The 26,056-nt window shown below is 37.9% G+C and overlaps 1 protein-coding gene across 1 annotated transcript in view; it reads right to left on the bottom strand.

Moving 5' to 3' along the window:
* GRIA4 (glutamate ionotropic receptor AMPA type subunit 4) overlaps nucleotides 1-25,620 on the bottom strand; it is a 143,862-nt gene extending 118,242 nt beyond the window's left edge. Inside the window, exons 1-2 of the mRNA XM_089915884.1 lie at nucleotides 25,534-25,620; nucleotides 16,548-16,601 (exon numbers count right to left, since the gene is read on the bottom strand). Coding sequence (XP_089772010.1) covers nucleotides 16,548-16,601; nucleotides 25,534-25,620 — 141 coding nt within the window. The remainder of the gene's footprint in view (nucleotides 1-16,547; nucleotides 16,602-25,533) is intronic.
* Nucleotides 25,621-26,056: the final 436 nt, after the last annotated feature.

The raw sequence follows: 26,056 nt of genomic DNA, 5'->3' as shown, positions 1-26,056 counted from the left end.
AACTGCTGAGCAGTCATTGACAGGAGGACACTGGAACTCACCATAAAAGATACCCCACATCCAAAGACAAAGGAGAGGCCACAGTGAGATGGTAGAAGGGGCACAATCACAATAAAGTCAAATCCTGTAACTGCCGGGTGGGTGACTCACAAACTGGAGAACACTTATACCACAGAAGTTACCCACTGGAGTGAAGGTGGGGGTCTGGCAATGGGAGGAGGAATTCTTAGACAGTCAGATTTTGAAGGCTGGCAGGATTTGATTGCAGGACTTTGACAAGACTGGGAGAAACAGAGACGCCACTCTGGGAGGACAAACACAGGGTGTTGTGCACATCGGGACCAGGGGAAGGAGCAGTGACCCCATAGGAGACTGAACCGGACCTGTCTGCTAGTTTTGGGACGTCTCCTGCAGAGGCAGGGAGTGGCTGTGTCTCACTGTGAGGACAGAGACACTGGTAGCAGAAGTTCTGGAAGTACTCCTTGGCATGAGCCCTCCCAGCATCCACAATTAGCCCCACCAAAGAGCCTGGGTAGGCTCCATTGTTGGGTCGCCTCAGGCCAAACAACCAACAAGGAGGGAACCAAGACCCACCCATCAGCAGACAAGCAGATTAAGGTTTTACTGAGCTCTGCCCACCAGAGAAACAGCCAGCTCTACCCACCACCAGTCCCTCCCATCAGGAAACTTTCACAAGCCTCTTAGATAGTCTCATCCACCAGAGGGCAGACAGCAGAAACAAGAACTACAATCCTGCAGCCTGTGGAACAAAAACTACATTCACAGAAAGATAGAAAAGAAGAAAAGGCAGAGGGCTATGTACCAGATGAAGGAACAAAATAAAACCCCAGAAAAACAACTAAATGAAGTTGAGATAGGCAACCTACCAGAAAAAGAATTCAGAATAATGATAGTGAAGATGATCCAGGACCTCAGAAAAAGAATAGAGGCAAAGGTTGAGAAGATGCAAGAAATGACTAACAAACACCTAGAGAATTAAAGAACAAACAAACAGAGATGAACAATACAATAACTGAAGTGAAAAATACACTAGAAGGAATCAGTAGGAGAATAACTGAGACAGAAGAATGGATAAGTGACCTGGAAGATAGAATGGTGGAATTCACTGCTGTGGAACAGAATAAAGAAAAAAGAATGAAAAGAAATGAAGACAGCCTAAGAAACCTCTGGGACAACACTAAATGCAACAACATTTGCATTATAGGGGTCCCAGAAGGAGAAGAGAGATAGAAAGGACCCGAGAAAATACTTGAATAGATTATAGTTGAAAAATCCCCTAACTTGGGAAAGGAAATAGCCACCCAAGTCCAGGAAGCACAGAGAGTCCCATACAGGATAAACCCAAGAAGAAACAAACCAAGACACATAGTAATCAAATTGAAAAAAATTAAAGACAAAGAAATATTATTAAAAGCAGCAAGGGAAAAATGACAAATACCATAAAGGAAAACTCCCATAGGGCTAACAACTGATTTATCAGCAGAAACTCTACAAACCAGGAGGGAGTAGCATGACATATTTAAAGTGAGGAAAAGGAAGGACCTACAACCAAGATTACTCTACCCAGCAAGGATCTCATTCAGATTTGATGGAGAAATCAAAAGCTTTACAGACAAACAAAAGCTAACAGAATTCAGCACCACCAAACCAGTTCTAAAACGAATGCTAAAGGCACTTCTCTAAGTGCGAAGCAAAAGAGAAGAAAAGAACCTACAAAAACAACTGAAAATAAATAAGAAAATGGTAATAGGAATGTACATATCAATAATTACCTTAAACGTGAATGGATTAAAAGCTCCAACCAAAAGACACAGGCTCACTGAATGGATACAAAAACAAGACCCATATATATGCTGTCTACAAGCAACCCACTTCAGACCTAGGGACACATACAGACTGAAAGTGTGGGGATGGAAAAAGATATTCCATGCAAATGGAAATCAAAAGAAAGCTGGAGTAGTAATACTCATATCAGATAAATAGACTTGAAAATAAAGAATGTTACAAGAAACAAAGAAGGACACTACATAATGATCAAGGGATCAATCCAACAAGAAGATATAACAGTTATAAACATATCTCCACCCACCATAGGAGCACCTCAATACATAAGGCAAATGTTAACAGCTATAAAAGAGGAAATTGACAGTGACACAATAATAATGGGGAACTTTAACACCTCACTTACACCAATGGGCAGATCATCCAAACAGAAAATTAATAAGGAAACACAAGCTTTAAATGACACAATAGGCCAGAGATTTAATTGATATTTATAGGACATTCCATCCCAAAACAGCAGATTACACTTTCTTCTCAAATGCGCATGGAATATTCTTCAGGATAGATCACATCTTGGGTCACAAATCAAGCCTCAGTAAATTTAAGAAAATGGAAATCATATCAAGCATCTTTTCTGACCACAATGCTGTGAAGTTAGAAATCACTTCCAGGGAAAAACAAGTAAAAAACAGAAACACATAGAGGCTAAAGAATACATTAATAAATAACCAAGAGATCACTGAGGAAATCAAAGAAGAAACCAAAACATACCTAGAGACAAATGACAAGGAAAACAAGACAATCCACAACCTATTGAGTGCAGCAAAAGCAGTTCTCAGAGGGAAGTTTATAGCAATACAATCCTACTTCAAGAAACAACAAACTACTCAAATAAACAATCTAACCTTACACTGAAAGGAACTAGAGAAAGAAGAACAAACAAAACCCAAAGTTAGTAGAAGGAAAGAAATCATAAAATCAGAGCAGAAATAAATGAAATAGAAACAAAGAAAACAATAGCAAAGATCAATAAAACTAAAAGCTGAAAAAAAAAATAACTAAAAGCTGGTATTTTGAGAAGAAAAACAAAATTGATAAATCACTAGCCAGACTCATCAAGAAAAAGAGGAAGAGGACTCAAAACAATAAGATTAGAAAGGAAAAGGAGAAGTTACAACAGACACTGCAGAAATACAAAGCATCCTCAGAGACTACTACAAGCAACTGAATGCCAATAAAATGGACAACCTGGAAGAAATGGACACATTCCTAGAAAGGAATAAGCTTCCAAGACTGAACCAGGGAGGAACAGAGCAATCACAATTAACGAAATTGAAACTGTGATTAAATATCTCCCAACAAACAAAAGTCCAGGACCAGATGGCTTCACAGGTGAATTCTATCAAACATTTAGAGAAGAGCTAACACTCATCCTTCTCAAAGTCGCCCAAAAAATTTCAGAGGAAGGAACACTCCCAAACTCATTCTATGAGGCCACCATCACCATGATACCAAAACCAGACAAAGATACTACAAAAAAAGAAAATTACAGACCAATATCACTGATGAATATAGATGCAAACATCCTCAACAAATGCTAGCAAACAGAATCCAACAACAAATTAAAAGGATCATACACCATGATCAAGTGGGATTTAAACAAAGAGTGCAAGGATTCTTCAATATACGCAAATCAATCAATGTGATACAGCATATTAACAAATTGAAGAAGAAAAAATATATGATCATCTCAATAGATGCAGAAAAAGCTTTTGACAAAATTTAACACCCATTTATGATAAAAACTCTCTAGAAAGTGGGATTAGGGTGAACCTACCTCAACCTAATAAAGGCCATATAGGACAAACCCACAGCAAACATCATTCTCAATGGTGAAAAATTGAAAGCATTTCCTCTAAGGTCAGGAAAAAGACAAGGATGTCCACTCTCACCACTATTATTCAACATAGTTCTGGAAGTCCTAGTCATGGCAATCAGAGAAGAAAAAGAATTAAAAGGAATACAAATTGGAAAAGAAGAAGTAGAACTGTCACTTTTTTCAGATTACATGATACTATACATAAAGAATCCTAAAGATGGCACCAGAAAGTTACTAGAGCTAATCAATGAATTTGGTAATGTTGCAGGATACAAAATTAATGCACAGAAATCTCTTGCATTCCTATACATTAATGATGAAATATCTGAAAGGAAAGTTAAGGAAACCCTCCCATTTACCACTGCAACAAAAAGAATAAAATACCTAGGAATAAATCTACCGAGGGAGACAAAAGACCAGTATGCAGAAAACTATAAGACATGGATGAAAGAAATTAAAGATGATACAAACAGATGGAGAGATATATCATGTTCTTGGGTTGGAATAATCAACATTGTGCAAATGACTATACTACCCAAAGCAATCTACAGATTCAGTGCAATCCTTATCAAATTACCAATGGCATTTTTTACAGAACTAGAACAAAAAAATCTTAACATTTGTATGGAGACACAAAAGACCCTGAATAGCCAAAGTGGTCTTGATGGAAAAAAACGGAGCTGGAGGAATCAGACTCCCTGACTTCAGACTATACTACAAAGCTACAGTAATTAAGACAGTATGGTACTGGCAAAAAAACCCAGAAATATAGATGAATGGAACAGGATAGAAAGCCCAGAGATAAACCCACACACCTATGGTCAACTAATCTATGACAAAAGAGGTAAGGATATACAATGGAGAAAAGACAGTGTCTTCAATAAGTGGTGCTGGGAAAACTGGACAGCTACATATAAAAGAATGAAGTTAGAATAGTCCCTACAGGGACTTCTGGGAAGATGGTGGAAGAGTAAGATACGGAGATCACCATCCTACCCACAGATACACCAGAAATACATCTGCATGTGGAACAGCTCCTACAGGACACCTACTGAATGCTGGCAGAAGACCTCAGACCTCCCAAAAGGGAAGAAACTCCCCATATACCTGGGTAGGGAAAAATTAAAAAAACAATAAACAGAGACCAAAGAATAGGGACGGGACCTGCACCAGTGGGAGGGGGCTGTGAAGGAGGAAAGGTTTCCACACACTAGGAAGCCCCTTCATGGGTAGAGACTGTGGGTGGCAGAGGGGGAAGCTTCAGAGCCACAGAGGAGAGCACAGCAACAGGGGTGTGAAGGGCAAAGTGGAGAGATTCCAGCACAGAGGATCAGTGCCAACCGGCACTCACCAGCCCGAGAGGCTTGTCTGCTCACCCGCTGGGGCAGGCGGGGCTGGGAGCTGAGGCTCGGGCTTCCCTCAGAGCACAGGGAGAGGACTGGGGTTGGCAGCATGAACACAGCCTGCAGGGGGTTAATGCACCACAGCTAGCCGTGAGGGAGTCCAGGGAAAAGTCTGGACCTGCCGAAGAGGCAAGAGACATTTTCTTCTTTCTTGGTTTCCTGGTGCGTGAGGAGAGGGGATTAAGAGCACTGCTTAAAGGAGCTCCAGAGATGGGTGCGAGCCGCGGCTAACAGCATGGACCCCAGAGACGGGCATGAGATGCTAAGGCTGCTGCTGCCACCACCAAGAAGCCTGTGTGTGAGCACAGGTCACTATCCATACCTACCTTCGGGGGAGGCTGTGCAGCCTGCCACTGCCAGGGTCCCAGGATCCAGGGACGCCTTCCCTGAGAGAATGCATGGTGCACCTCAGGCTGGTGCAAAGTCCTGCTGACCTCTGTTGCAGCAGGATCACCCTGCATCCACAACCCCTCCCTTTCCCCAGCTTGAGTGAGCCAGAATTCTCGAGTCAGCTGCTCCTTTAACCCTGTCCTGTCTGAGCGAAGAACAGACACCCTCTGGTGACCTACATGCACAGGCGGGGCCAAATCCAAAGCTGAGCCCCGGGAGCTGTGTGAACAAAGAAGAGAAAGGGAGATCTCTCCCAGCAGTCTCAGGAGTGCTGGATTAAATCTCCACAATCAACTTGATGTACCCTGCATCTGTGGAATACATGAATAGACAATGAATCATCCCAAAATGAGGAGGTGGACTTTGAGAGCAAGATTTATTATTTTTACCCCTTTTCCTCTTTTTGTGAGTGTGTATGTGTATGCTTCTGTGTGAGATTTTGTCTGTATAACTTTGCTTTCACCATTTGTCCTAGGGTTCTATCCTACCGTTTTATTTTTTAAAAATTTTTCTTAATAATTATTTTTTATTTTAATAACTTTATTTTATTTTATCTTACTTTATTTTATTTTCTTTTATACTCTTTCTTTTTTTCTTTCTTTCTACTTTTTCTCCCTTTTATTCTGAGCCATGTGGATGAAATGCTCTTGGTGATGCAACCAGGAGTCAGTGCTGTGCCTCTGAGGTGGGAGAGCCAACTTCAGGACACTGGCCAACAAGAGACGCCCCAGCTCCACATAATATCAAATGGCGAAAATCTCCCAGAGATCGCCATCTCAACACTGACACCCAGCTTCACTCAATGACCAGCAAGCTACAGTGCTGGACACTCTATGCCAAACAACTAGCAAGACAGTAACACAAGCCCACCCATTAGCAGAGAGGCTGCCTAAAAACATAATAAGTCCACAGACACCCCAAAACACACCACCAGATGTGGACCTGCCCACCAGAAAGACAAGATCCAGCCTCATCCACCAGAACACAGGCACTAATCCCCTCCACCAGGAAGCCTACACAACACACTGTACAAACTTTAGCCACTGGGGACAGACATCAAAAACAACAGAAACTACGAACCTGCAGCCTGCAAAAAGGAGACCCCAAACACAGTAAGATAAGCAAAATGAGAAGACAGAAAAACACACAGCAGATGAAGGAGAAAGATAAAAACCTACCAGACCTAACAAAAGAAGAGGAAATAGGCAGTCTACCTGAAAAAGAATTCAGAATAATGATAGTAAAGATGATCCAAAATCTTGGAAATAGAATAGAGAAAATGTAAGAAACATTTAACAAGGACTTAAAGAACTAAAGATGAAACAAGCAATGATGAGCAAGACAATAAATGAAATTTAAAATGCTCTAGAAGGGATCAATAGCAGAATAACTGAGGCAAAAAATGGATAAGTGACCTGGAAGATAAAATAGTGGAAATAACTACTGCAGAACAGAATAAAGAAAAAAGAATGAAAATAGCTGAGGACAGTCTCAGAGAATTGTGGGACAACATTAAACGCACCAATATTCGAATTATAGGAGCTCCAGAAGAAGAAGAGAAAAAGAAAGGGACTGAGAAAATATTTGAAAAGATATAGTTGAAAACTTCCCTAATATGGGAAAGGAAATAGTTAATCAAGTCCAGGAAGCACAGAGAGTCCCATACAGGATAAATCCAAGGAGAAACACGCCAAGACACATATTAATCAAACTGTCAAAAATTAAATACAAAGAAAATATATTAAAAGCAGCAAGGGAAAAACAAAAAATAACTCACAAGAGAATCCCCATAAGGTTAGCAGCTGATCTTTCAGCAGAAACTCTGCAAGCCAGAAGGGACTGGCAGGACATATTTAAAGTGATGAAGGAAAAAATCTACAACCAAGATTGCTCTACCCAGCAAGGATCTCATTCAGATTTGATGGAGAAATTAAAAACTTTACAGAGAAGCAAAAGCTGAGAGAGTTCAGCACCACCAAAACAGCTTTACAGCAAATGTTAAAGGGTCTTCTCTAGTCAAGAAACACAAGACAAGGAAAAGACCTACAATAACAAACCCAAAACAATTAAGAAAATGGGAATAGGAACATACATATCGATAATTGCCTTAAATGTAAATGGATTAAATGCTCCCACCAAAAGACACAGACTGGCTGAATGGATCAAAAACAAGACCAATATATACGCTGTCTACAAGAGACCCAGTTCAGACCTAGAGACACATACAGACTGAAAGTAAGGGGGTGGAAAAAGATATTCCATGCACATGGAAACCAAAAGAAAGCTGGAGGAGCAATTCTCATATCAGACAAAATAGACTTTAAAATAAAGACTATGAGAAGAGACAAAGAAGGACACCAAATAATGATCAAGGGATCGATCCAAGAAGAAGATATAACAATTGTTAATATTTAAGCACCCAAAATAGGAGCATCTCAATACATAAGGCAAATACTAACAGCCATAAAAGGGGAAATCGACGGTAACACATTCATAGTAGGGGACTTTAACACCCCACTTTCACCAATGGACAGATCATCCAAAATGAAAATAAATAAGGAAACACAAGCTTTAAATGATACATTCAAAAAGATGGACTTAATTGATATTTATAGGACATATCAAAAACAACAGAATACACATTTTTCTCAAGTGGTCATGGAACATTCTCCAGAATAGATCATATCTTGGGTCACAAATCAAGCCTTGGTAAATTTAAGAAAATTGAAATTGTATCAAGTATCTTTTCTGACCACAGTGCTGTGAGACTAGATATCAATTACAGGGAAAGATCTGTAAAAAATACAAACACATGGAGGCTAAACAATACAATACTTAATAACGAAGTGATCACTGAAGAAATCAAAAAGGAAATAAAAAGAATACCTAGAAACAAATGACAATGGAGACATGACGACCCAAAACCTATGGGAGGCAGCAAAAGCAGTTCTAAGAGGGAAGTTTATAGCAATACAATCCTACCTTAAGAAACAGGAAACATCTCGAATAAACAACCTAACATTGCACCTAAAGCAATTAGAGAAAGAGGAACAAAAAAACCCCAAAGTTAGCAGAAGGAAAGAAATCATAAGATCAGATCAGAAATAAATGAAAAAGAAATGAAGGAAACGATAGCAAAGATCAATAAAACTAAAGGCTGGTTCTTTGAGAAGATAAACAAAATTGATAAACCATTAGCCAGACTCATCAAGAAAAAAAGGGAGAAGACTCAAATCAATACAATTAGAAATGAAAAGGGAGCAGTAACAACTGACACTGCAGAAATACAAAAGATCATGAGAGATTACTACAAGCAAATCTATGCCAATAAAATGGACAACCTGGAAGAAATGGACAAATTCTTAGAAATGCACAACTGCCAAGACTGAATCAGGAAGAAATAGAAAATATGAACAGACCAATCACAAGCACTGAAATTGAAACTGTGATTAAAAATCTTCCAACAAACAAAAGCCCAGGACCAGATGGCTTCACAGGTGAATTCTATCAAACATGTAGAGAAGAGCTAACACCTATCCTTCTCAAACTCTTACAAAATATAGAGGGAGGAACACTCCCAAAGTCATTTTACGAGGCCACCATCACCCTGACACCAAAACCAGACAAGGGTGTCACAAAGAAAGAAAACTACAGGGCAATATCACTGATGAACATAGATGCAAAAATCCTCAGCAAAATCAGAATCCAACAGCACATTAAAAGGATCATACACCATGATCAAGTGGGTTGAATCCAGGAATGCAAGGATTCTTCAATAAACACAAATCAATCAACGTAATACACCATACTTACAAATTGAAGGAGAAAAACCATATGATCATCTCAATAAATGCAGAGAAAGCTTTTGACAAAATTCAACACCCATTTATGATAAAAAACCCTGCAGAAAGTAGGCATAGAGGGAACTTTCCTCAACATAATAAAGGCCATATGTGACAAACTGACAGCCAACATCGTCCTCAATGGTGAAAAACTGAAAGCATTTCCACTACGATCAGGAACAAGACAAGGTTGCCCACTCTCACCACTCTTATTCAACAGAGTTTTGGAAGTTTTAGCCACAGCAATCAGAGAAGAAAAGGAAATAAAAGGAATCCAAATTGGAAAAGAAGAAGTAAAGCTGTCACTGTTTGCAGATGACATGATACTATACATACAGAATCCTAAAGATGCTACCGGAAAACTACTAAAGCTTATCAATGAATTTTGTAAAGTAGCAGGATACAAAATTAATGCACAGAAATCTCTGGCATTTCTATACACTAATTATGAAAAATCTGAAAGTGAAATCAAGAAACCACTCTCATTTACCACTGCAGCAAAAAGAATAAAATACCTACGAATAAACCTACCTAAGGAGACAAAAGAACTGTATGCAGAAAATTATAAGACACTGATGAAAGAAATTAAAGATGATACAAATAGATGGAGAGGTATACCATGTTCTTGGATTCTTGGAAGAATCAGCATTGTGTAAAAGACTCTACTACCCAAAGCAGTCTACAGATTCAATGCAATACCTATCAAACTACCACTGGCATTTTTCACAGAACTAGAACAAAAAATTTCACAATTTGTATGGAAACACAATAGACCCTGATAGCCAAAGCAATCTTGAGAATGAAAAATGGAGCTGGAAGAATCAGGCCCCCTGTCTTCAGACTATTCTACAAAGCTACAGTAATCAAGACAGTGTGGTACTGGAACAAAAACAAAAATATAGATCAATGGAACAGGATAGAAAGCCCAGAGATCAACCCACACACATATGGTCAGCTTATCTTTGATAAAGGAGGCAGGAATATACAGTGGAGAAAGGACAGCTTCTTCAATAAGTGGTGTTGGGAAAACTGGACAGGTACATGTAAAAGTATGAGATTATAACACTCCTTAACACCATACACAAAAATAAGCTCAAAATGGATTAAAGACCTAAATATAAGGCCAGATACTCTCAAACTCTTAGAGGAAAACAGGCAGAACCCTCTATGACATAAATCACAGCAAGATCCTTTTTGATCCACCTCCTAGAGAAATGGAAATAAAAACAAAAATAAACAAATGGGACCTAATGAAACTTCAAAGCTTTTGCACAGCAAAAGAAACATAAACAAGACCAAAAGACAACCCTCAGAATGGGAGAAAATATTTTCAAACGAAGCAACTGACAAAAGATTAATCTCCAAAATTTACAAGACCTCATGCAGCTCAATAACAAAAAAACAGACAACCCAATCCAAAAATGGGCAGAAGACCTAAATAGACATTTCCCCAGAGAAGATATAGAGATTGCCAACAAACACATGAAAAAATGCTCAACATCATTCATCATTAGAGAAATGCAAATCAAAACTACAATGAGATATTATGTCACACTAGTCAGAATGGCCATCATCAAAAAATCTAGAAACAATAAATGCTGGAGAGGGTGTGGAGAAAAGGGAACACTCTTGCACTGCTGATGGGAATGTGAATTGGTACAGTCTCTATGGAGAAGAGTATGGAAGTTCCTTAAAAAACTACAAATAGAACTACCATATGACACAGCAATCCCACTACTGGGCATATACCCTGAGGAAAACATAATTCAAAAAGAGTCATGTGCCAAAATATTCATTGCAGCCCTGTTTACAATAGCCAGGAGATGGAAACAACCTAAGTGTCCATCATCGGATGAATGGATAAAGAAGATGTGGCACACATATACAATGGAACATTACTCAGCCATAAAAAGAAGTGAAATTGATTTATTTGTAGTGAGGTGGATGGACCTAGAATCTGTCATACAGAGTGAAGTAAATCAGAAAGAGAAAGACAAATACCATATGCTAACACATATATATGGAATCTAAGAAAAAAAATTGTAATGAAGAATCTAGGGGTAAGATGGGAATAAAGACACAGACCTACTAGAGAATGGAGTTGAGGATATGGGGAGGGGAAAGGGTAAGCTGTGACAAGGTGAGAGAGTGGCATGGACATATATACACTACCAAATGTAAAATAAATAGCTAATGGGAAGCAGCCACATAGCACAGGGAGATCAGCTCGGTGCATTCTGAACACCTGGATGGGTGGGATAGGGAAGGTGGGAGGGAGGGAGATGCAAGAGGGAGGAGATATGGGAACATATGTATATGTATAACTGATTCACTTTGTTATGAAGCAGAAACTAAGACAGCATTGTAAAGCGATTATACTCTAATAAAGATGTAAAAAAAAAAAAAGAATACTCCCTAACACCATACACAAAAATAAACTCAAAATGCATTAGAGACATAAATGTAAGACCAGACACTCTGAAACTCTTAGAGGAAAACTTAGGAAGAACACTCTGACATAAATCACAGCAAGATCTTTTTTGATCTATATCCTAGAGTAATGGAAATGAAAAGAAAAATGAACAAGTGGGAGCTATAGAAACTTAAAGGCTTTTGCACAGCAAAGGAAAGTACAAACAAGATGAAAAGACAGCCCTCAGAATGGGATAAATATTTTCAAATGAATCAATGGACAAAGGATTAATCTCTAAAATATATAAACATCTCATGCAGCTCAATATTAATAAAACAAACAACCCAATCGAAAAATGGGCAGAAGACCTAAATAGACATTTCTCCAAAGAAGATGCATAGTTGGCCAAGATGCACATGAAAAGCTGCTCAAAATCACTAATTATTATAGTAATGCAAATCAAAACTACACTGAGGTATCACCTCACACCAATTAGAATGGGCATCATTAGAAAATCTACAAACATTAAATTCTGGAGAGGGTGTGGAGAAAAGGGAACCCCCCTTGCACTGTTGGTTAGAATGTAAATTGATACAGCCACTATGGAGAACTCTATGGAGGTTCCTTAATATAACTAAAAGTAGAATTATTATATGACCCAGCAATCCCACTACTGGGCGTATACCCAGAGAAAACCATAATTCAAAAATACGCCCATACTCCAATGTTCATTGCAGCACTATTTACAATAGCCAGGACACGGAAGCAACCTAAATGCACATTGACAGATGAATGGATAAAGAAGATATGGTACATATATACAATGGAATATTACTCATCCAGAAAAAGGAACAAAATTGAGTCATTTGTAGAGATGTGGATGGATCTAGTGACTGTCATACAGAGTGAAGTGTCAGAAAGAGAAAAACAAATATTGTATATTAACACATATATGTGGAACCTAGAAAAATGGTACAGATCAACCAGTTTGCAGGGCAGAAATTGAGACACAGATGTAGAGGACAACTGTATAGACATCAAGGGGGGACGTGGCGGGGGTGGGTGGTGGTTGTAGTGTGATGAATTGGGAGATTGGGATTGACATATATACACTAATATGTATGAAATGGATAACTAATAAGAACCTGCTATATAAAAAAATAAAATAAAATTCAAAAATAAATAAATAACTAAATAAATATAAAAAAAAAAGAAAAATAGTGGTGAGAGAAGACATCCTCATGTTAAATGAAAAGCTTTCAGCTTTTCAACATTAGATATGATGTTAGATGTGGGCTTGTCATACATGGTCTTTTTTATAGTGCCGTATGTTCCTTCTATACTCAGGTTCTTGAGATTTTTTTTATCATGAAATGATGTGAATTATGTCAAAAGCTTTTTCTGCCTCTATTGAGATGATCATATGATTTTTATTCTTTTTGTAATGTGGTGCCATCACATTGGTCAATTCGCTGATATCAAACCATCCTTGTATCTCTGGGCAAATCCCTCTTGATCTTGATATGATCTTCGTTCCATCCTTTTAATGTACTGTTTAATTTGGTTTGTTAATATTTTGTAGAGGATTTTTGCATCTATTTTCAACAATCAGTCTGAAATTTACTTTTTTTGTAGTGTCATTGTCTGGCTTTTGTATCAGTGTAATGTTGGCCTTGAAAGTAAATTTGGAAGTGTTCTCTCTGCTTCTATTTATTGGAATAATTTTAAAAGTTTTGGTAATTATTCTTGTTTAAAGGTTTGGTAGAAATTATCCATGAAGCCATATGGTCCTGGACTTTTTTGTGGGGGAGTGATTTGGTTACTGATTCAAACTACTCTCTTGTTATTGGTTAGTTCAGATTTTCCTTTTAATTATAATTCATGCTTGATATGTTTTATGTTTCTAGGTATTTATTCATTTCTTCTAGGGTATATAATTTGTGAGTATTATTGTTCATAGTAGTTTCTTATGATCTTTAGTATTTCTGTGGTATTAGTTGCAATTGATCTTTTTACCTTTATGATTTTTAAAAGTTTTCTTTTTCCTTTGTCTAGTTAAAGATTTGTCAATTTTGTTTATCTTTTAAAACTACCTTCATTGATATTTTCTGTTGTCTTTTTAGTCTCTATTTCATTTATCTCCACTTTGATCTTTGTTATTTCCTTCCTTCACCTAAATTTGAGCTTAGTTTTTTCTCATTTTTCTAGTTCCTTGAGGTATAAAGTTCTTTATTTGATTTCTCTATTTTTATTTAATGTTGGCATCTATTTCTATAAACTTCCCTTTTAGAACTGCTTTAGGTGTATTCCATACGTTCTGGTATGGTATGTTTCCATTTCCAATTGCATTTGTCTCAAGGTACTTTTTTATTTCACTCTTGATTTCTTTTGACCCAATGGTTGTCAGGAGCCTTTGGCTAATCTCCACATATTTGTAGTTTCTCCAGTTTTTTTCTTGTAATTAATTTCTAGTTTCACACCACTGTGGTCATGTGGATGCATGCCCCATTGGCTTTTGGACCTAGGTGTTTTTGAGGGGCTCTCTCTTGAGTGGCAGCCTTAAAAACTGAGGTGCTAAACATGTGGTCCAAGTCCTTTGCTCTTCATGTAGAAGCTGAGGGTTGGGGATTCCCTTCCGATTGTATGGCACTATGCTGGGAGTAGTGTTTATGGAAAGAGTGTGCCTCACCCTTTCCAACCCATTTCTGTGTGGGTGTTTTCTCAGCTGCCTGATGTGTAGGAGTCATTCAGCTAGTTTCTGGATTTTTCTCAGAGGAATTGCTCTGTATGTGTGTCTGTGGAAGGAAGGGAGTTTAGGAGCTTCCCTTGTCTCCATCGTAATCCCTCCAACTAAATCAGTCTTTTCTACTTCATATGTTGTTACTTAGTCATTATATAGATAACGTGAATGTGATGCCATCTACTAGGGCTGTTTAATACAGGCTGTTATACCCATTAGGATATTATAACTATTAATTCTTTTAATTTTGTATTGGTTTGTCAATGTCAGCAATTCCGTTCTGGCATGATAATCTGTAACATATTGTCTTTTTTTTTTCCTTCTGAATTCCATTGTTTGGAAAGAATAGATGGTATTAAAACCTTCTATTTGCTAGAGTCTCCTTGTATAATGTCATTGTGACATTATAAGTCACATCAATAAATGTCTCTCTTTTTCTCTTATGGTGATTAATATCAGGATATATTTGCTTTAAGATTTATAGTTTTATAAAATATATTGAAACATCCAGACTACAGGCCTACTAAAAGCAATGGAAAAAACAAGTAAAAATTTCTCAGTATTTTCATGATAATATTAAGTAACAAAATTATACTTTATTCAAGAAACACAATACAATAAAACTTTAGAGTTTACTGCTGTATTTTAATATCTCAACTCCATAGTGAAACCTAGTTCACTAAAGACTTAAAATTCCTGTCTCAAAGTGTGATGGCCCACTTGCCACATGAAAAGAGTGGATGGATATGAATCTGTTTTGCAGCATTTTGTTCTTTCCCTGCTTTGAGTGCAAGATTCTCACCAAAGAAATATGTGGTGGGAAAAGAGGAAAAGGAGAACACATTCTTAACTTCTCTAGGATAAACCACTTTTGAGATCAAGCCCTTAGGGAAGATATGATACTGCCCTTTTTACCAGGGTACTCTGATAAATCAAGGAGAATGGCCCTCTGCATGGTCGGTTTTCCCCCACACTTGCAAAGTTAACAAGAAATACTTGAGCCTTGCCAAGAAATCTAAAAGGACTTGACTTATACCTTTAAGAATTTTATACTAATGCCTGTATGTTGTACAATAAACATCTATATATATGTGAAAAGTTGACACTATTAAAATAATTTGGATTACTCCCAACAAAAGACTTTCTTAAATAGCCATTTCAAACTTGTTTTTCATAAAATTAAAAAACATGGGTCATCAGTTTTAATCATTCTTGTAATACACCTAAGTATTGACAATCTTCATCCATAGAGTAGCACATTTATCATTCACACAGACAAAAGGCCATTATCTAATTTGACAAGTAATATCATAGTAAAACAAACATTGTAATTAGCTTTAAAGGTCACTATGGCAGATATCAAGCTTATCTGCACCAAAATATATTGAATTAGAAATATGATCACTGTGATTAATGAAATACAATTGTTTTTAAGGAAAGACAAGAAAATTTTAACAAAATTTTTCCACCATTTGAGCTACCACCTCCTCCCCTTTAGTGTGCAGTGTGCATCTGCATTATACATTAATATATTACCTAGATTCTCTTAGAAGACCCAGGAATGCCTACTCACAAAAAAAAAAAAAAAGAAAGAAAGAAAAAGAAGCAATTTCCTACTGGCACCAGCAAGGTAACTCCTTAGGAGATTAGGAGATAACATTCCTTTCTCAATCCTGTAAGGGGTCACAATGACCCACTATTGCCTTGTTGGACTCTGTAAACTGTCAATATGTTACTTTGATTCATAACCCTTTATCTCAAAAACTTATGTTTTGACCTCTAAGTTGTGCAGAAAATCTCGTTGCTTTGACCTCTAATGGGCAGAACAGTCCTCAGAGCTTTCTGAAAGACTAACTAGCGGGTTATAATCCTCAGGTAGGCCTAAATAAAATTTTCCATTTCTTTCTTAGATTGACCATTAATTTTTTTGTGGACACATAAGAGTACTATCCTATGTGTTATAAAAAGCTTAGTAAGTAATATAGTTTAATAATAGAGCACTATTTCAAGGCACAGTTAACATAATCTTGAATGTCTGAGCAATTCTTATGAAAAATGGAAAATAAAGAGTTCTTACCAAGTTTGCAATGATATAATGGTAGCCTTTAACATGCTTTCCAACACTCACAATCTGTGAAGATATAAGGAAATATGAGAAAACCAATTTAACTTTACTGAATGATCATATTTTTAAAAACAGAATTTTAACTATTCTAGCATAATGCCATGTGGAAACATGTTGAGAAAATGGTATCGTTTTTCTTATGGAAGTGATTTATCCTAATTATAAGAAATTCATAAGCCACACTAAAAATTAAGTGGTTGAAGTAAAAAAAAAAAAAAACCCTGTAATTTCAATCCCACTGTATAAATGACCAATCATTTCATTATATCTTGTTCAGAAAACTACTATGCTATAATCCCCTCAAAGAGAATGATAATGTTATGAGACAAACCAATAGTTTACATATATTTCTAAAAAAGAATACTTTAACATAAGAAAGAAAATTATTTTGGTTCAAAGAATTTAGATGTACTTAATTTATTGATGATTTATAAGAATTCATGATAGACTGTTAGGTGCCTCAACTGGTGAGAATCATTTTCTATGAGTAGATTGGATCATTGTCCTGAAAAGCAGGTAAGATTTTTCTAGGCAAAATCTCTGTTTTTAGATACCTCTGATACCACAGAATACTTAGGTAATTCTCACTTTCCTATGGATATAGCAACATTTTATTATGATAAAAAGAATAAGGACAAAACAATATCAAGAGACTTTTCCTTCTGCTACATTAATTTTTTTCTATGAATGTATTTTAGGAATGTTTAGAAAATTAGAAACTAAGAAAGTTTAGAAAAAAGTAATCAGATATTTTAAAAAGTACAACTTTATTTCCGTACTATAAATTAAAATTCTTATTTTGTGAAACTGAAAATTTCTTTAATTAGAGAAACTCTAATGACAGTTACTAATGAGCAGCTTTGTAGCCTCATTGGTGTCCTCAAATGTAACAACACAATATAAGATTTACATATACTTTTATTATTATTATTATTTTTTTGCAGTACGCAGGTCTCTCACTGTTGTGGCCTCTCCTGTTGCGGAGCACAGGCTCCGGACACGCAGGTTCAGTGGCCATGGATCACGGGCCCAGCCGCTCCGCGGCATGTGGGATCTTCCCAGACGGGGGCACGAACCTGTGTCTCCTGTATCGGCAGGCGGACTCTCAACCACTGCGCCATCAGGGAAGCCCTACATATACTTTTTTCATTCAAGAAAAAATTGAATTATTTTTGGTATTTTAATATCTTCTAAAATAATTCTTTGTAAATTAGTGACTTGTGTATGAAACACAGGAAAACCATTTTATTTTATTATTATTTTTTTCAAGATAGCAGAAGCAGCTTTATTCTGAAGCTTGCATAGCTTTGCACAAATAAAGCATTGGTGATATCTAGTATTTTAAAAGTTGCCGTATGAGTATTACATGTTTAATTAATAAAACAATTCAATTTAATGAAATATTTAGATAATCCCAGAAATGTTTCAGCAGAACTTCAGTCAGAGACATTCACTGTGAGAATTACTGCTAGTAAGTACCAGCTTATTCCAAACAATATTTGTGAACTAGGGAGCTACAATAGGGTTCTCATTTCCATTCTTATTCATGTCCCATAACCACACTTTCATGCAGGTGCAAATTTTATTCCTGAGAGATTGGAGTTAATTTGTGCAATATTGACAACTTGCAAGCTGCCCAGCACCAGAAACAACCTATCTTATTTATAGCTGAAAAGGAAAACAGCTGGAGGCCAACAGATGCACTAACTGTCACTGTTTACATTCTACTTCACTCCTTGGTTAGTTTTTAACCAGAGCCAAGCTGGTCTCATGTTAACTCCCCCGTTTTATATGCTCACCTGCTCTTCCCCTTCTACCAATCTATTTTTCCCAAGGGGTCCAATCCAGTTTTTGTTTTTTTTTAATTTTTATTGGAGTACAGTTGATTTAAAATGTTGTGTTAATTTCTGCTGTACAGCAAAGGGAATCAGTTATACATATACATGTATCCACTCATTTTTAGATTCTTTTCCCATATAGGTCATTACAGAGTACTGAGAAGAATTTCCTGTGCTATACAGTAAGCCCATACTAGTTATCTATTTTATATATAGTAGTGTGTATATATCATTCCCAGTCTCCCAATTTGTCTCTCTCCCCTTTTTCCCCCCAAGTTTGTTTTTTGATTGGGTTGTTCGTTTTTTTGATATTGAGCTGCATGAGCTGTTTGTATATTTTGGAGTTTAATCCCTTGTCAATTGCTTCATTTGCAAATATTTTCTCCCATTTTGTGGGTTGACTTTTCATTTTGTTTATGGTTTCTTTTGCTGTGCAAAAGATTTAAGTTTAATTAGGTCCCATTTGTTTATTTTTGTTTTTATTTTTATTACTGTAGGAGGTGGATTGAAAAGATCCTCCTGTGATTTATGTCAGAGAGTGTTCTGTCTATGTTTTCCTGCAAGAGTTTTATAGTATCCAACCTTACAGTTAGGCCTTTAATCTGTTTTGATTTGATTTTTTTGGTATGGTGTTAGGGAGTGTTCTAATTTCATTCTTTTACATGTGGCTGTCCAGCTTTCCTAGTACCATTTATTGAAGAGACTGTCTTTTCTCCATTGTATATTCTTGCTTCCTTTGTCATAGATTAGTTGATCATAAGTGTGTGCGTTTATCTCTGGACTTTCTATCCTGTTCCATTGATCTATATTTCTGTTTTTGGACAAATACCATACTGTCTTGATTACTGTAGCTTTGTAGTATGGTCTGAAGTCTGATTCTTCCAGCTGTGTTTTTCTTTCTCAATATAGCTTTGACTATTCAGGGTCTTTTGTGTTTCCATACAAATTGTAAAATTCTTTGTTCTAGTTCTGTGAAAAATGCCATTGGTAATTTGATAGGGATTGCATTGAATCTGTAGATTGCTTTGGGTAGTATAGTCGCTTTGATAATAACAATTCTTCCAGTCCAAGAACATGGTATATCTCTCCATCTGATCTGCTTGTGTCATCTTTGATTTCATTCATCATTATCTTATTGTTTTCTGAGTTTCTCCTTAGGTGGGTTTATACCTAAGTATTTTATCATTTTGATGCAAGGATAAATAGGATTGTTTCCTTAATTTCTGTTTCTGATCTTTCATTGTTAGTGTATAGGAATGCAAGAGATTTCTGCATATTAATTTTATATCCTGCAACTTTACCAAATTCATTGATGAGTTCTAGTGGTCTTCTGGTGGTATGTTTAGGGTTTTCTATGTACAGTATCAGGTCATCTGCAAACAGTGACTTTACTGTTTTCTTTTACTTTTCTTTTTCTTTTCCAATTTGGATTCCTTTTCTTTTTCTTCTCTGGTTGCCATGGCTAAAACTTCCAAAACTATGTTGAATAATAGTGGTGAGAGTGGGCACCCTTGTATTGTTCCTGATCTTAGAGGAAATGCTTTCAGTTTTTCACCATTGAGAATGATGTTGGCTGTGGGTTTGTTGTATATAGCCTTTATTATGTTAGGTAAGCTCCCTCTCTGCCCACTTTCTGGGGAGATTTTATCATAAATGGGTGTTGAATTTTGTCAAAAGCTTTTGCTGCATCTATTGAGATGATCATATGGTTTTTATTCTTCAATTTGTTAATATGGTTTATCACATTGATTGATTTGCATGTACTGAAGAATGCTTATCTCCCTGGGATAAATCCCACTTGATCACAGTGTATGATCCTTTTAATGTGTTGTGGATTATGTTTGATAGTATTTTATTGAGGAATTTTGTGTCTATGTTAATCAGTGATATTGGCCTGCAACTTTCTTTTTTTGTGATATCTTTGTCTGGTTTTGGGATCAGGGTGATTGTGGCCTTGTAGAATGGGCTTGGGACTGTTCCTCTCTCTGCAATTTTTTAGAAGAGTTTGAGAAGGATAGGTGTTAACTCTTCTCTAAATCCTTGGTATAATTCACCTTTGAAGCCATCTGGTCCTGGACTTTTGTTGTTGGAAGATTTTTAATCACAGTTTCAATTTCATTATTTGTGATTTGTTCATATTTTCTATTCTTCCTGGTTCAGTCTTAGAAGGTTGTATCTTTCTAAGAATTTGTCCATTTCTTCCAGGTTGTCTATTTTATTGGCATAGAGTTGCTTATAGTAGTCTCTTATGATCCTTTGTATTTCTGCAGTGTCAGTTGTAACTTCTCCTTTTTCATTTTTAGTTTTCTTGATTTGAGCCCTTTCCCTTTTTTTCCTGATGAGCCTGGCTAAAGGTTTATCGATTTTGTTTATCTTCTCAAAGAACCAGCTTTTAGTTTCATTGATCTTTGCTATTGTTTTCTTCATTTCTATTTCATTTATTTCTGTTCTGATCTTTATGATTTCTTTCTTTCTACTGACTCTGAGTTTTGTTTGTTCTTCTTGCTCTAGTTGCTTTAGGTGTAAAGTTAGGATGTTTATTTGAGATTTTTCTGAGGCAAGATTCTAGTGGTATAACCTTCTATCTTAGAACTGCTTTTGCTGCATTACATAGGTTTTGGATTGCTGTGTCCCTAGGTTTTTTTTTTTCATCTTTGATTTCTTCAGTGATCCACTGGTTGTTTATTAACATATTATTTAGCTTCTATGTGTTTGGTTTTTTACATTTTTTTCCTGTAATTAATTTCTAATCTCATAGGGTTGTCAGAAAATATGCTTGATATTATTTCAATTTTCTTAAACTTACCAAGGCTTGATTTGAGACCCAAGATGTGATCTATCCATGAGAATGTTCCATGTGCAGTTGAGAAGAAAGTGTATTCTGCTGCTTTCTGATGGAGTGTTCTATAAATATCATAGTCTACCTGTTCTAATGTGTCATTTAAGGCTTTTGTTTCCTTACTGATTTTCTGTCTGGATGATCTGTTCATTGACGAAAGTGGTGTATTAAAGTTCCCCACTATTATTGTGTTTCTGTCAATTTCTCCTTTTATGGCTGTTAACATTTGCCTTTTATACAAAGGTGCTCCTATGTTGGGTGCATATATATTTACAAATGTTATATCTTCTTCTTGTATTGATCACTTGATCATTATGTATTGTCCTTCCTTGTCTCTTGTAACAGTCTTTAAGTCTATTTTATCTGATATGAGTATTGCTACTCCAGCTTTCTTTTGATTTCCATGTGCATGGAATACCTTTTTCCAACCCCTCATTTTCAGTCTGTATGCATCCCTAGGTCTGAAGTGGGTCTCTTGTAGACAGCATATGTATGGGTCTTGTGTTTTTTTGTTTTTTTTTTATTGGAGTATAATTGCTTTACAATGTTGTGTTAGTTTCTGCTGTACAACATTGTGAATCAGCTATACATATATTCCCTCACTCTTGGACCTCCTTCCCACCAACCATCCCACCTATGTAGGTCATCACCAAGCTGAGCTCCCTGTGCCATACAGCAGGTTCCTATGGATCTTGTTTTTGTATGCATTCAGCCAATCTATGTCTTTTGGTTGAAGCACTTAATACATTAATATTTAGGGTAATTATCAATATATATGTATCAATATGTATGTTCCAATTGCCATTTTCTTCATTGTTTGGGTATTTTTTTTTGTCCCTTCCATGTCTCTTTTGTTCTCGTCTCTTGTGGTTTGATCACCATCATAAGTTCTGTGTTTGGGTTGCTTTTTCCTTTTATTATGTGTACCTATTGTACCTTTTTGGTTTCCATTTCCCATTTGGTTTTGATAAAGTAGTATATATATATATATATACATATACACACACACACAACACACAAAGTTGTTTTAGGTTGCTGGTCTCTTAATTTCAAATGCATTCCCATTTCCTGCATTTGTACCCTCCTCTTCTTATGGTTGCTTGTTTTAATATTCTATTTGTGTATGGATGATTTCCTTTACCAGTGAGCTTTCCCATTTGTAATTTTCTCGTTTCTCATTGTGGCCTCTTTTTTCCCCCTGAATAGAGAGGTTCCTTTAGGATTTGCTGTAAAGCTGTTCTGGTGCTGCTGAATTCTCTTAGCTTTCGCTTATCTGTAAAGCTGTTAATTTCTATGTCATATCTGAATAAGCACCTTGCTGGGTAGAGTATTCTTGGTTGTTGGTTTTTCCCTTTCATCACTTTAAATATATCATGTTACTCCCTTCTGGCCTGCAGAGTTTCTGCGGAAAAATCAGCTGATAATGTTATGGGAATTCCCTTGTATGTTATTTGTTGCTTTTCCCTTGTTGCTTTTAATATTTTTTCTTTGTATTTAATTTTTGTTAGTTTGATTAATATATGTCTTGGCATGTCCCTCCTTGAGTTTATCCTGTATGGGACTCTCTGTGCTTCCTTGAGTTGGGTGAATATTTCCTTTCCCATGTTAGGGAAGTTTTGGACTATAATCTCTTCAAATATTTTTTTCAGGCCCTTTCTCTTTCTCTCCTTTTTCTGGGAACCATAAAATGCAAATGTTTGTGTGCTTAATGTTGTCCCAGTGGTCTCTGAGACTGTCCTCATTTCTTTTTATTCTTTTTTCCTTATTCTGTTCCACAGCAGTGATTTCCACCACTCTGTCTCCCAGCTCATTTATTCTCATTTATTCATTTTCTGCCTCAGTTATTCTGCTATTGATTCCTTTAGTGTATTTTTCCTTTTGGTTGTTGTGTTGTTCATTTCTGTTTGTCTGTTAAGTCTTCTATTTTTGTTGTTGTTGTTGTTGTTAATCATTTCTTGTATCTTCTCAATCTGTGCTTCCATTCTTTTTCCAAGATCTTGGGTCATCTTTACCATCATTACTCTGAATTATTTTTCTGGTAGATTGCCTATCTCCTCTTCATTTAGTTTTTCTTGTAGGTTTTTATCTTGCCCCTTCCTCTGCAACATATTTATCTGTCATTTCATTTTGTCTGCCTTACTGTGTTTGTGGTCTCCTTTCTTCAGGCCACAGGGTGTTAGTTCCTCTTGCTTCTGGTGTCTGCCCCCTGGTTTGTGAATTTGGTTCTGGGGCTTGTGCAGGCTTCCTGATAGGGGGGGACTGATGCCTTCCCTCTGGTGGGTGGAGTTGGTTCTTGTCCCTTTGGTGGACAGGGTCATGTCAAGTGGTGTATTTTGGGGTGTCTGTCAGCTTAGTATGACTTTAGCCAGCCTGTCTGCTGATGGGTGGGGCTGTTTTCCTGGTCTTGTTGGTTGTTTGGCCTGAGGCATTCCAGCACTGGAGCCTGCAGGCTTTTGGGTGGGGTCAGGTTTTGGTGTCAAATGAGGACCTCTTGGAGATCTCACACAGATTAATATTCCCTGGAGCCTCTGATACTAGTGTCCTTGCCCCATGGTGAACTACAGCCAACCCCCGCCCTCCCAGGAGACCCTCCAAGACTCCTAGGTAGGTATAACCCAGGTTCCTATGGAGGTACTGCTTTGTGCTCAGTCCCAGTGCATGTGAGACCCTGTGTGCACCCTCCAAGAGTGGAGTATCTGTTTCCCCCAGCCCTGTGGAGCTCCTGTCCTCAAGCCCTGCTGACCTTCAAGGTTAAATGCTCTTGGGGTTCTTCCTCCCGATGCCAGATGCTCAGACTGTCTTGGAGGGTTATTTTTATATGGGAACATCCCTACATAGCCTCCATAGGTTTAATTTTTGTGTGTGTGTGTGTGAGGGCTGTTTTTAGTATCAATGTCTGCCACCTCTTTCCTCAGTGTATGCTGGTCATTATCCCCTTGATAGGGTATTTGAGTGGTTTTGTGGTGACCAGGCCTGCCCTGGATAGTAAGCAGGGTCTCCCCTTTACTCTGTGGTTGTCAATGCCTGTCAAGGGCAGGGTCTGCTTCCCAGTTGTTTGAATGGAGGCCCCCAGATTTGTCTCATAGCTGTTTCTGATCTACGGAGCGAGGTAGGTGAGATTGGAGCACTCCCACTGGGAAAGAAGCCACTGAGTCTTCCTCCTCTGGAGCAGTTCACCTGTGAGCATGCTGCATTGTGTCACCTTTCACCCGTTGTGTGAGCTTACAAGTTATTCTGTTGTTGGCACTGCTCTTGGCCCCACCTTAGCTGTGGGTATGCTGGCAATTGGCCCCGGTGTCTCTCAGGCATTGTTTTCAACAGTCCACCAACATAGATCCACTGAAGTCAGCTCCCAGGATTGCAGTAATTATAGATCTGGACCTACTGTGGGCTCTATGGGGGCAGCTCAGACTCTGGCCTGGCCCATCACCTGTGTATGTGCTCACAAAGTCTGCAGCTGCTAAAGTTAGACCTGTCTTGGCTGCAGGAGCACTCATTGACCACTCAGATATTCTGCAGTCACTGAGTTTACAAGGCCAGTCATGGGGGTGTAATTCTGTGGTTTGTACATCTGTGAGGAGAGATTTTAGTTCTTCTTCCTTAGTTGCAGTGCCCCTGGTTTCAGCTCCACCTCTGCGTGGGGGAGCAGGGTGCCAAGGGCGTAAGAGAGCTGGCCATAGCAGGGATGGGGCATGAGGTGTGGCCAGGGGCTGCAGGTGCGAGAGAGCCAGTCCCAGCAGGATCCCTTCCTAGTGTGCTGGGGAGGCAGGGGCTGGAGCATGGGGAGAGAGGCTGCAATGGCAGCCCTGCCCTTTGTGTATCACTCAACAATGACACTTCACTTCTATGGAGGTCTGGGCTTCCTCCAGGAGCATTCCTGGCTGTGGAGCTCCTCTTTCCCATCCCCTCCGGCTGTCTCCTCACATCCAACAGCAGTCCTCTCCCCGGGTCTGCTCTCCAAACCCCAAGTTCCAGCACCCAGGTCCTGTCTGCACTGGCAGACACATGTCTCAAGCTGGGGTATGCAGAGCTGTGACTTGGACCCTCTGTGTAGATCTCACTCTGTCCTGCCTGCTACAGACTGGTTGCTGCACTCTCCTCTGAGCTTCCAAACGTCCCCTTCTGTCCCAGCTGATCTCCCTGCTGGTGAGGGGGCTTCCCCAGATGCAGGAACCTGTTCTCTCTTTCAGCTTCCCACCAGAGGTGTGGGTCCTGTCCCACTTCCTCTCCTCTCCTTTCCCCCTTCTTTCTTTCATCTTACCTGGTCATGCAGGGATTTTTCTTGTCGTTTTAGGTGTCCAAGGTCCTCTGCTAGTGTGCGGCAGGTTCTCTGTGAGAATTGTTCCATTTGTAGATGTATTCTTGATGTATTTGTGGGGAAAGTTGAACTCTACATCCTGCTACTCCTCTGACATCTTGACTTCTCAACCCTTTTATTTTAAACCCAGAACATATGAATTGTGTTGGAAAACAGAGTTTTGCATACATAGCTTTTGGTGAAATGGAGTTTCTGTTCATCTAATCTTTTCTTTTCAATTACATCTAAGACATTTTCTTTGTATTAAAGATTCTTCAGTTTCATTACAATGAGTTTGGATTTTTACTTTTTAATTTTTGTTTACTTTGTTCAGCATTTTTGTGCTTCCTGACTATAAGGATTGTACTTCAACAATTCTGGGCAATTCTCAGCCAATATCCCATAACATATCCATTCAAAGATATTTTCTATTTGCTTCTAACAGATACTACAATGTTGGTATAACTGGCCTTAGGGCCACCTTTAT

Source organism: Delphinapterus leucas, chromosome 7 (assembly GCF_059928025.1).
Source record: "Delphinapterus leucas isolate spDelLeu-1000000601 "Yukka" chromosome 7, BTC_Dleu_Yukka2, whole genome shotgun sequence".
In the NCBI taxonomy this organism is placed as follows: Eukaryota; Metazoa; Chordata; class Mammalia; order Artiodactyla; family Monodontidae; genus Delphinapterus; species Delphinapterus leucas.
This window is presented reverse-complemented; position numbering and strand designations above follow the sequence as displayed.